The 13,162-nt window shown below is 42.0% G+C and overlaps 1 protein-coding gene across 1 annotated transcript in view; it reads left to right on the top strand.

The window, feature by feature from the left end:
* Nucleotides 1-13,162, top strand: part of MYO5A (myosin VA) — a 254,256-nt gene that overhangs the window by 218,788 nt on the left and 22,306 nt on the right. The window contains exons 30-34 of the mRNA XM_077263766.1: nt 1,972-2,072; nt 4,656-4,736; nt 8,243-8,441; nt 12,576-12,669; nt 12,905-13,051. Coding sequence (XP_077119881.1) covers nt 1,972-2,072; nt 4,656-4,736; nt 8,243-8,441; nt 12,576-12,669; nt 12,905-13,051 — 622 coding nt within the window. The remainder of the gene's footprint in view (nt 1-1,971; nt 2,073-4,655; nt 4,737-8,242; nt 8,442-12,575; nt 12,670-12,904; nt 13,052-13,162) is intronic.

Here is a 13,162-nt window from a genome sequence, read left to right as displayed (position 1 = left end):
ATGTATTCTATATTTTAGGAGTCGGAGTCTGTCCATTTTATACAGACTCCACCAAAATGGTCTCAGACTTCACAGCCCTGCCTCACTCACTACATGTGTAGCACATGTACATAAAGTGCAGCACAGATTCATCTCAACTAAAGGTACCTTCACACTAAACGACTTTGCAACGATAGCGATCCATGACGTTGCAGCGTCCTGGATAGCGACATCGTTGTGTTTGACACACAGCAGCGATCTGGATCCTGCTGTGATATCGCTGGTCGTTGCTGAAAGTCCAGAACTATATTTGGTCGTCAGATCGGCGTGTATCGTCGTGTTTGACAGCAAAAGCAACGATGCCAGCAATGTTTTACAATGGTAACCAGGGTACATATCGGGTTACTAAGCGCAGGGCCGCGCTTAATAACCTGATATTTACCCTGGTTACCATTGTAAATGTAAAAAAAAAGCAGTACATACTCACCTTCTGATGTCCGTCAGGTCCCTGGCCGTCTGCTTCCCGCACTGACTGTGAGCTCACAGTCAGTGCTGGAAGCAGACGGCCAGGGATGTGACGGACATCAGAAGGTGAGTATGTAGTAGGTTACTAAGCGCGGCCCTGCGCTTAGTAACCCGATGTTTACCCTGGTTACCCGGGGACTTCGGCATCGTTGGTCGCTGGAGAGCTGTCTGTGTGACAGCTCTCCAGCGACCACACAGCGACGCTGCAGCGATCGGCATCGTTGTCGATATCGCTGCAGCGTCGCTTAATGTGACGGTACCTTAAGACTCCACAGCACTGCCTCACTACTGAGCATATGCATAAAGTGCAGCACAGATAAATCTCAACTACGACTCCACAGCACTGCCTCACTACTGAGCATGCACATAAAGTGCAGCACAGATTCATCTCCGCTCCGACCCCACAGCACTCATCACTACTGAGCATGTACATAACGTGCAGCACAGATTCATCTCAATTACGACTACACAGCACTGCCTCATTACTGAGCACGTACATAAAGTGCAGCCCAGATAAATCTCAACTACAACTCCATAGCACGGCCTCACTGCTGAGCACGTGCTTAAAGTGCAGCACAGATAAGTCTCAACTACAACTCCACAGCACTGGTCACTACTGAGCATGTGCATAAAGTGCAGCACAGATTCACCTCAACTAGAAGACGAGATCCTTAGATCAGGAACAGAACAGACATGTATAGGACATTTCATAACTTTCCCAAATTCTTGTGAAAACATTTACAACACATCCTTCATTGTATTACTGTACACAATTTATTATATATTTCAGGAGTTGGTCCATTTTATACAGACTCCAACTCCACCAAAATAGACACTGACTCTGACCCCACAGCCCTGCTTGCTTACCTCCTTTCTGCTCTGGCACGGTCTCTTTGATTCTGCCACGATATCATGTTGATGTAGCTCAGTGATTGGCTGCAGTGGTCTGATATTGTAGTCATGATGTCACTGCTGCAGCCAGGGCAGTGCTGGAGCAGCAGCATGTAAGTAAGGCTTATTTTATTAATTTTTTTGGTAAATAGACCAAGCCTTTAAAAATAAGAGAAAATTTAAAGTTAGAACCTTTAAAGTCTGTTTACTAAAGATAGACTCTATTAGTGTGGTTCATTGCACTATTGGCAAACATTAGTATAATTGTGTAAATGACGGAAAACATGATGAAATTACTTTCTTGATAAATGGTATCTCATGATCAAATTGACTGCAATTGTTTATGAGCTATTGCTATGTTTCTGGGCTAAGTATCCCAGCGATCACTAAACGATTGTTTCCACGAGTATTTTTTTTTTTAAGGCCAATCTTTATGGTGGCCTATGTATTACTGCAGATGACACCGGAGGTCCGAGCTATAGCCCCCAGCTGAATAGAGAGGTGCTTTCCTTGAGCAGAATTGTTTAGATATGGTAAATGTGGTCAATATATAAAGTAATAGTTTTACTCCTTTAGGACACTATGACAGACACATTACCTATATCTGAGGATGTAAAGAAAATGAAGGATCACAGGGAGATTGCTCAGGCTTATACAGGCATGAAGGAAAGCAACAGGTGAGTTATTACCCTTGATCATACTACTTTTGCTAGTTCTAGCTAAAATCTGTTTACCTTTTATTTGCTAGACCACAGAGAGAGAGAGAGAGAGAGAGAGAGAGAGAGAGAGACCAGAATGGAAAATGTGCATGATTTCAATGCAAAATACTTGGAAAACCGGATCCGGGGGCCGGATTCATCGTTTCACACGTTTTTGCCACTGTGCACTTTTTTCGCCGGACAAAACAACGTTCCTCTGGACGTTTTCTCCGTCTGCCGGAAACGACTGTTTGGACGGATCCGGCAAAAAACGGATGAAACGTGTGGCCATCAGGCGCAATCCGGCGCGAATACAACTCTATGAGAAAAAAAACGGATACGTTTTTTTTTTTTCAAAACTTGCCGGATTGTGCCGGAAACAAAAAACCTGATGTGTGAAAGTAGCTTCATAAGATTTTATAAGTGAGATCCACTTAATTTTACAATCTATTACTTTATTGACTTGCATATATGTGTCAATATTTTATTAAATCAAATTTAGAAATGTGCAACACAAATGAAAAAGGGTGGTATTACATGAGCTGCAGCTAGGATAGAAGATCCACCAATTATCTGTCTATATTTTCTTTTTGATAAAGAACCACTCCTATTTTATGCTATTATACTACAACAAAACGAGCTCACATTTGAACCCGTTGACTTGATGGGATTCTAAAGTGATGTGTACCAATATTTAGAAAGTACAAATGGCAAGATAGAAAAATGAATATGAACAGGCAATTCAATTTACATCTCTAGGAAAGCGCTTTTTCTTGAAAATAAAAAGCCATTTACTGATTAAAGGGTTTACTCCTTTCAAATACTTTTGGGGTATGCCGCTATGCATCCCCACCACTGCTTCTGTGAATGTGCACACAGACTGCAGGGGTGACTACAGTGCTGCAGCCACTCATGCGGCTCTGCGTTAGAGCTCGAGCAGATGAGCGGAGTGATTGGCTGCAGCGCTGCTGATCTGACGACGTTCTGACTTCACTGTTGCAGCCTTACACATTTATGGAGCAGTGGCTCAAGGCACAGTGAAAAGGCTAATTATCGCCTAATTTTATAATTTTTAACATGGTAAGGACAAATTATTATTTGTCAGTGCTGTTTACCCATGAAATCCGGCGCCTGCGCTGTGTATCGCTGTTTTGGTGCAGGCGCAGAGAGCTCTGGCCGTCTGACGTCACAGCCAATAAAACCCTTTATTTATATTTTCGCCAAAATACCTTTCTTTAGCCAGGGAGGCAGGTCCTCACCCCCCTGCTTGTAACGCCACATTGCCGTCACTCAAATGTTCAGGGGGCCGGGCACCGCCCCCTCCGCGCTGTTTACCCATGAAATCCTGTGCGGCGAGTGCGGCCACCCACCTTGGTAATCCCAGCCCCGCAGTGTGTTATGCATTATGCAGAGTGCGGGGCTGGGATTAACAAGCAGGGCGGCCGCACAGGCGCAGTCTGCAAGCCTGGCTGTGACGTCAGACGGCCAGAGCTCTCTGCGCCTGCACCAAACAGCGATACACAGCGCAGGCGCCGGATTTCATGGGTAAACAGCACTGAGGGGGCGGTGCCCGGCACCCCTGAACATTTGAGTGACGGCAGTGTGGCGTTACAAGCAGGGGGGTGAGGACCTGCCTACCTGGCTAAAGAAAGGTATTTTGGCGAAAATATAAAACCCTTTATTTTGGGAATACATGCACCTAAAACTAAAATAGCCACCTTGTTAGAATGCAGCATTACTGCTGCACAAGGTGGCTCTTTTAGTTTATAACAGCTGGAGGGGGTGACAGTGGCCATTTAAATGCCTTGCTTACGGAGTATCAAGGTGGCCATGCACATTATACATAAGTTGACTAAGCACCGGTATTTAGAGGACTTGCCAAACATCTTATGTATTTGGTCTTTTTTTTTTGGATTATTTTTCCATGTCAGGGAAAAAGATGGAGTATATTGAATTTTAACATGTCCAATCTTTTGTGCTGAGAGTCCTTGGTGGACTCTCAATTCTAAATATTTTTCTATCTACTGGCTAACACGGTACCAAGATATTTATCTTTCCTATATCAATCTTTTGTGCTACATTGATTAACAACTCTGTTCCGTGGAGGATTGACACCTTTTCTCCTTTGACCCCTATTTTTAGTGTCCTTACTTTATTGGGTAATATTAAAAATGTCACAGTTTTGTTTTTTTTTGGTATATTGTTTAGGGCCCCTTAGATTACATTTTACTGGTTGTGATGATTGTTCTCCAGTTTGGAGTTCATCGGAGTCCACCGTCTGAGACAAGACATTATTCAGACTTCTGTGTTTTTGTTTTAAGTCTAAATTTGTCCATCCGACAGCACAGATTTTTGTCCACCATCTAGCACAGTGGGGGCAGAGGGAAACCCCAATAACTATTCTTTAGGATTTATCGACATTATTGTTGACATTCCATAGTTCTTGAACCATCTTGTTTTATGAAGCCAGATTTACACTTCTTTGTTTTATTTTCATCGTCGTCTTCAATCCATTTTCTGTTTCACTATTATTCTTTTTTTCTTTTAATCATTTTGAAAAAGAACCCCACCGCAGGATTACCATACGCTGAACGAGGATGGAGAGCTCTGGCTGGTATATGAAGGGTTAAAACAGGCCAACAGGTTACCAAACTCATCACCTTGGGGATTAGGGATCTGCATTTTGCATCTTACTAACAATGGCGAGAGCTTAAACCATGCACTAAATTGGAAATGACAATACCGAACATGCCAAAAAAATAACACATTTGGCTTTTTAATTTTCTGACATATTTATATTCCTGATGCCTTCGCCAAGATAACTGTAACCCAAGAGCACATGAGCCTGAAATTACACTGGTTCCCTTTACACTTGATTGGTGCAGGTTTAACAGCGCACATGTGGGTATTGCGGTGGGCCTCCACAGTCGAATGCAGTTTTTCTTATTTTCTCTCTGGGTTGTGCTTCTTGCTTTCATTGGTACAAGGTTAAATAAGATGAATACATCTGTGTCTTCTGCCCAGCAAATATTGCTTACTGCTGCTTAATAAAGCTTTAACCTCTCCGGCAATGGAGCTGGGTTGCCTTTCAGTTTACTTTTCTGCAATAGATTCCCTGTGGGGGGTTTCTTTTCTTTTTTTTTTTCTTTGGTGGTGTTTTTTTTTTTTTACCATATTCTTTCACCTTCTCTTTTTGTCTTGACTGCAAAATCATTTTATTATCCAACACTAAAGTTTAATAATTGAAAAATAGACTGGATTGCAATTATTACATATCATTCTAACAACAACTTCTTTTAGTCCTTGTATTTTTGTGACATATAGGAATTTGGAGAGAGTATATGGAGACTTTAAATATTATTCTCCTAGCTTTCAATAGGCTGTATATTGGTCTAGCTGAGATGAACACTGTATTTCTGATCAGTTCTCCAAATTCTGATGTCTTAAGGTACCTTCACACTAAGCGACGCTGCAGCGATACAGACAACGATGCCGATCGCTGCAGCGTCGCTGTTTGGTCGCTGGAGAGCTGTCACACAGACAGCTCTCCAGCGACCAATGATGCCGAGGTCCCTGGGTAACCAGGGTAAACATCCGGTTGCTAAGTGCAGGGCCGCGCTTAGTAACCCGATATTTACCATGGTTACCAGTGTTAAATGTAAAAAAACAAACACTACATACTCACATTCGCGTCCCCCGCCGTCCGCTTCCTGCACCGACTGAGTGCCGGCCCTAACAGCAGAGCGGTGACGTCACCGCTGTGCTGTGCTTTCACTTTACGGCCAGCGCTCAGTCAGTGTGGGAAGCGGACGCCGGGGGACGCGAAGGTGAGTATGTACTGTTTGTTTTTTTACATTTTACACTGGTAACCAGGGTAAACATCGGGTTACTAAGCGCGGCCCTGCACTTAGCAACCCGATGTTTACCCTGGTTACCATTGTAAAACATCGCTGGTATCGTTGCTTTTGCTGTCAAACACAACGATACACGCCGATCTGACGACCAAATAAAGTTCTGAACTTTAATCAACGACCAGCGATATCACAGCAGGATCCTGATCGCTGCTGCGTGTCAAACACAACGATATCGCTATCCAGGACGCTGCAACGTCACGGATCGCTAGCGATATCGTTTAGTGTGAAGGTACCTTTAGTGTTAAACAGAAGCATGTTTTATAGTAATCTTATTATTTTTATTTTGTTATTTTGTATTTCGTATTTACTTAACGTTCCGAATTAGTTTGTGGATGTAATTGCCTTGAAGATTGACAATAATCTGTCTTGCTATTAAATACGACCATCAGAGCGTTTTTTATGCTTTTTCCTATTTTATTGAATATTTCAGCAGAATATTGTTTATTTTTATATTCTTAACATTATTCTGACTCCCCACACTTCTGTGTTAAGAGATGCATGCAGATCGCGCCTGTGTCCCGGCAGGCATCAATTGGATATTAGAGGATCCAAAATAACCCTTTAATTTACAAACTGTTAGGGTTAGAGAGTGATTTATATTACCAATCATTTGGTATAAATGAAACGTGACATATTTTGTTAGGTATTTAATATCTTGGGCTCTGTTCACATGTCCGCCCTGACATTCTCTGCTCAGACTCAGGAACTGACAAGCAGAGCAATTAATCCTTTATAACAGTTATGCAAACAGAGGGGCCCTATTGGTACATTTTGGTTGTTTTTTTCTTTTTTACCAAGTTCCCTTGCCTTCTCTTTTTGTTTTTTTTTATTTTGCTTTTTTTTTTTAAGAAAGAAAAAATAAAATCTTAAGGCCAGAAAATATTTTCTCTTCTAAAATCAGAACCCAGATGAGACCCAATAATAATAATTAAGCAACAGACAAACAATAAGTGATCATTTGCATTGTCCGCTAGTTGTGCATTTTCGTTGTTTTTTTTCCTTTTACCAATTTTTTTTTTCCCGTTATTATCATCATTCCATACAGTGATGTTTTTTCATGTGATCTCAGGTCACCAATGGGTTGGCATGACAACCAGAGGCCTCCTGCAGACCTCTATGGTCGTCAATGCCGGATTGCTATGAGCTCCGCCCAGTTGTCGGCGTTCATAGCAAGTGAGGTATTCTGCTACATACAGGTGATCTGATCATCGCCTGTATGTAGCAGAGCCGATCGGGTTATGGCAGCTTCTAGTCTCCCATGGAGACTATTGAAGCATACTAAGAGTTTAAAAACAAAAAGGTTTTTTAAAAAATACCAAAAATGTAAAAGTTTAAATCACCTCCCTTTCGCCCCCCATTCAAAATAAAAGAATAAAAAAAAAATCAAACATACACATATTTGGTATCGGCGCATTCAGAATCGCCCGATCTATCAACATAAAAAACAATTAACTTGATCGTTAAATGGTGTAACGAGAAAAAATATTCTAGAATGCTGTAGATAAGCCCTGAAAGGCAGTGGCTGCATCTTATAGCGGACAAACCAGCTGACAGGTTCCCTTTAAGTCGGTACATATACAGAACAGAAGTCATATTGTAACAGCCCGGGGGACCATATACATGGAACAGAGAAATATTAAGGATTCTCCGGCTAGATAAGATATCAGGACTGATTATCATAGACCAAAGCCATGCGCAAAATGCTGGAGGAACGCTGGTATCAGGTTCGCAGCGCTTCAGACTGAGATGAGGGAAGGAAATAACAGAACACACATAGCAAGAATGAAATATAACTACTGCGATCCTTTAGGGTCAGGGAGAACAATTGCTTTCGTAGCCAAGAATAAGAAAGGTTTAGGTGTAATGCTGCCACTGTTCTTCATCTAACAACCCCAATAACACCAGTTTAGGTCAATATTACTCCACCTTTAGTTCGCCATAACAAGTGTGACTGCCAAATTAACATTGAGAAATGTGCCTTTATTTGTTGCAGTTTACTAATAGTAGTCGTGTAAAATGTGTTTGGACTGCTAACCATAATGATTTTGTTCTGTAACCTCCTTAGCTTTTCTCTGCCCTTCTCATATGTGCTGTCCTGACTGGCAGCTATAACCGGTGTGATGGGTTTCGCAGCATGCAGTGCTGAGGGGTTGTGGAGCTTTGTAGCTGTGCTTCCTTGTGAGGGATAATAATGTGTGTATGTTAAGTATCTACCTTTTTCTCGCTGGATTATAGGGTTCTAGAAACACAGTTACAAGCTCAGAAGAAGACCTATGAGAATGAGGTGGAATCTCTGAGAGGAGAGATCCAGGGTCTTAAGGAGGAGAACAATCGTCAGCAACAGCTCCTTGCTCAAAATCTTCAGCTGCCTCCTGAGGCACGCATAGAAGCCAGTTTACAGCATGAAATCACCCGGCTGACAAATGAAAACTTGGTAGGTAATATAACAGGACTGACCTTACAGGTTACCTCCTGCTTTAAATCACTATATGCCACAAATCATTCAGTGACATTTGTATAATCATTGCTTTCTCCATTCTGCTCATTAATCTCATGTGTAAATTTATGGTAGAGTGTAGCTAAAATAGAAAATAATGTAGGCCTTCATTAAAAATAACAAGCTTTCTCCAGATTTTAGTCTCCATGGTAACAGACTACAAGTGTACCCTACGTAGTCTCATTCTGCAGTCATACGTTCTCAATAAGTCCCAAAATTCGGGAGAACACACATTGGGTAATTTTAGCAAGAAGTAGTGACAAGATCCTATCCCAATATGTAGTAGGGTAATAATATAGCAATTACCTCCAATTATAAATGTAGTATAGTTCTTCTTATTAGCTTTGTTGCTTATCTCATGTGTAGAGCATGGCAGGAGCTTTGGTATCCATGGTTACGACCACTCATATAGTGACAGTTAGTTGCTACTGGTCATAACCATGGATACCTACGCTACTGCAATGTCCTGCACACGAGGTAAGCGCCATTGATTAACAGGAAAACCATACTACGTTTCTAATTGGAGGTACCGTATATACTTGAGTATAAGCCGACCAGAGTATAAGCAGAGACCCCTAATTATGCCACAAAAAACTGGGAAAACTTATTGACTCCAGTATAAGCCTCGGGTAGGAAATGCAGTAGCTACTGGTAAATTAAAAAAAAAAAATAGATACCAATAAAAGTAAAATTGATTGAGACACTAGTAGGTTAAGAGTTTTTGAATATCCATATTGAATCAGGAGCCCCATATAATGCTCCATGCAGTTCATGATGGGCCCCATAAGATGCTCCATACAATACACGCCCCATATAATGCTGCATAAAAGGTTAATGATGGCCCCATAAGATGCTCCATAGAATATTATGCCCCATATAATGCTGCACGAAGGTTGATGGCCCCATAAGATGCTCCATAGAATATTATGCCCCATATAATGCTGCACAAAGGATGATGGCCCCATAAGATGCTCCATAGAATATTATGCCCCATATAATGCTGCACGAAGGTTGATGGCCCCATAAGATGCTCCATAGAATATTATGCCCCATATAATGCTGCGCAAAGGATGGTGGCCCCATAAGATGCTCCATAGAATATTATGCCCCATATAATGCTGCGCAAAGGATGATGGCCCCATAAGATGCTCCATAGAATATTATGCCCCATATAATGCTGCACAAAGGTTGATGGCCCCAGAAGATGCTCCATAGCATATTATGCCCCATATAATGCTGCACAAAAGTTGATGGCCCCAGAAGATGCTCCATAGCATATTATGCCCCATATAATGCTGCACAAAGGTTGATGGCCCCAGAAGATGCTCCATAGCATATTATGCCCCATATAATGCTGCACAAAGGTTGATGGCCCCATAAGATGCTCCATAGCATATTATGCCCCATATGCTGCTGCTGCGATAAAAAAAATGACATACTCACCTCTAGTCGCTCAGGCCCCCGGCACTTGCGATATTCACCTGTCCCCGTTCCACCGCCGCGCGCCGCTGTGCCATCCGGGTCTCTGCAGTGACTGTTCAGGCAGAGGGCACGAACTAACCACGTCATTGTGCCCTCTGACCTTAACATCACAGCCAGAGGACGCGGAAGCCTTAGCCCAAGGGTGGTGGAACAGGGGAATATCAGAATGCTCACCCCGTCATACTCTCCCCCTCTTGACGCGGTCCCTGCTTCTCCGATGCGATGGTCTCTGGTGCCGGCAGCTTGTTCCTGTGTTCAGCGGTCACATGGTACCGCTCATTAAAGTAATGAATATGCGCTCCACCCTATGGGAGTGGAGTCGCGTTCATATTCATTACTTTAACGAGCGGTACCACTTGACCACTGAACATAGGAACAAGCTGCCGGCGTGACAGACAATCTGAGAAGCCGGGAGCAGGTGAGTATGATGTGATAGCCACCACTCTTGCCGCTCCCCCTCTCCCGCCGACCCCCTGGGACAATGACTCAAGTATAAGCCGAGAGGGGCACTTTTAGCCTAAATAAATGGGCTGAAAATCTCGGCTTATACTCGAGTATGCTAATATTATTATTATTATACCTACTACGTATTGGGATAGGATATTGGAGGGACAACTTAACAAGGTTTTCTTATTAAAAACATGGATACATAGAATTACAGGATATTTTTAATCTATTTGCAAAGTGGCTCTGTTTTAGGTGCAAGTGTAAAAAGCAAAAAAACAAAACCTTTGTAATATGGACGTTCCCGGGCCTATAAGTTGTACATAAAATAAAGAGACATATAATGATTAGTTATAATAAAGGCCAACTTTGTTAGCAGTTAATGATAATTCACATCTAGATTAAATAGTAGAAATCTAACCAGTAAAATGGGATGCTTGCCAAGTACTAGTAATGATATGCAGGGCATTTCGGGGCACACTTGCCTTCTGTTGGTATAGGACAGATTATACGAAGTGTCCTGAGTGGTACGTGATAATATTGCTGACCTGTAATGTGGCCTAACATTGTTGGAAAGAAGTAAGATTCGGGCCACAGATGAGATATATGCAGAATAGCTTGTATAAAGGACATTTCACCGTCTTTCTGGCACAACCCTTGTTAATTAGACTTGTGTAAGAATGTGAGTTGGTGTTATATTTGCCAAAGCCTTCTATATAAGTGTGTTCCACAGTGTTTGGACATGTTAACGTTTATTGAGTAAGCTACTGCAGTGAGCGGCTCCATCCATTCTGCCTGTTTTTTCAGTATTTTGAGGAGTTATATGCAGATGATCCAATGAAGTATCAGTCGTACCGGATTTCACTTTACAGACGGATCATTGTATGTAAATCATGCGCCTGATTGTTCTGTCGCCTTAGCCGTGTCCTAGAGAACTAACAGTAATTCTGCCGGCCTGGCCGCCTGTCTAGTGGCGTTTGTGTGACGAGGCTGCGCGCCTTCATTACCCCACAGCTTTCCGTCTCATCGTTTCATGTCTTCATGTTGAGTCCTGTGACAAATGCACATTTTCTTACTAACTCCAGCTAAATGCAAGGCTGCATGCTGAGTGGGCCAATCACATTGTGTGTATAGTGCTACGCTCTAGATGTCATTAAGGTTATTCCAGCTTGTGAACAGAGTAAGTATCTTTTAATTTCTTGTAATCCGGTGATTACTTTCTACTACTAACCCTTGTGTAATTTGCTCTGACCCTTGGCACTATACAAGTGGTACCATGACTTATGCAATGCCCATGGGGGGGGCTCTTTAGTCATCTCTCACATAAATGTCTGCAGTTTGAAACCAATCTTTTTGTATCTTGCATATGTATAATGTGGGTTTACAGGTACATATGAAAAGATTTGTTTTAGACACTAAGCATTTTATGACACCTGGTATGGAGTAGTCATTTCTGTATAGCTCTTTACCATCAGATAGATTGGGGTATATGATTAATGTTACAGGGGTTATCTGGCGCCACTTCAGTATCAGAGGTGAACGGTGCAGATGACATTATAGTCCCACACACCAGGCAAGACATGTGCCAGATTGGCAAATATCCTGTTCATTAGAATTGGACACATGCACAATTCCTGCTGATCGTGTGGTATAAGGGTCCATTTTTACATGAACTGACTGGCGGCACTAAACAACTGCTGATGGCTAAATATTTACCTGTTGGAAGTAGTATCCTGCTCATACAGGTAGTCGGATCACCGGACGATCTGTAATAGTGTTCAGTACACATAGGCTGCCAATGTTCTCGGCAGCACAAGTCGTTTTAGACCGGACGATGCAGTTCTGAGTGAGAACAATGATTTTTTTTTTTTTTTTTTTAAAGTAAGCATAAAAATAATTTATCTTGACGACCAATCATTTTGCTCATTAATCTGGTGATCGGCAGCCTGTTTACACCGCGAGAGTATGGTGAAATGGGCGTTCTGGGGAACACTCCTCCATTATACTCTTTCAGTGTAAATGCAACTGAGAGCCACTGAATGGCGTTGTTAGGTTCTTTCTTGATCTTTAGCCATGTTTTTTACTAACAGAACCTGAACTTGTGTAATAAGGGTGGTGTTATTAAGACAATGTTATCATCTCTAGGACCTAATGGAGCAACTAGAGAAGCAAGATAAGACCGTCAGGAAGCTGAAAAAGCAGCTGAAAGTGTTTGCAAAGAAAATCGGAGAGCTTGAAGGTAACACTACAGAGTTCAGATGAATCGTTTTAGTGTCAGATGGTACCATTTTCGTGTTTCATTTAGGGCCTCGAACTAGGAAATTTCCCTTTCATTTGTTACCTTATTTAGTTTTTCTCCTTTCTAGTCTATATTGCTGATAGACACTGGTAACAATCACCACTCACAATTCACTGGGCGATTTGCTAACTTATTAATTTAGAATTATTAATATAAGCATACCCCTTTTCTGTAGTTGGTCAAATGGAGAACGTGTCTCCTGGTCAAATAGTGGATGAGCCGATACGTCCGCTTAATATTCCCCGAAAAGAGAAAGACTTCCAAGGAATGCTGGAGTACAAGAGGGAGGATGAGCCGAAGCTGATTAAGAACCTTATACTGGGTAAGCTGTAAATGGTGATTGTGACTTGGAGATAATCTACCATATGGAGTAACTATATCTTTTTCTTGGGAGCACTTGTTCACGGTTCTTACTGTCAGCCATGCACATGGA

The sequence above is a fragment of the Ranitomeya variabilis genome, chromosome 5 (genome assembly GCF_051348905.1).
Source record: "Ranitomeya variabilis isolate aRanVar5 chromosome 5, aRanVar5.hap1, whole genome shotgun sequence".
NCBI lineage: Eukaryota > Metazoa > Chordata > Amphibia > Anura > Dendrobatidae > Ranitomeya > Ranitomeya variabilis.
Note: the sequence above shows the minus strand (reverse complement) of the source record. Positions and strands in the feature narration are given on the sequence as shown.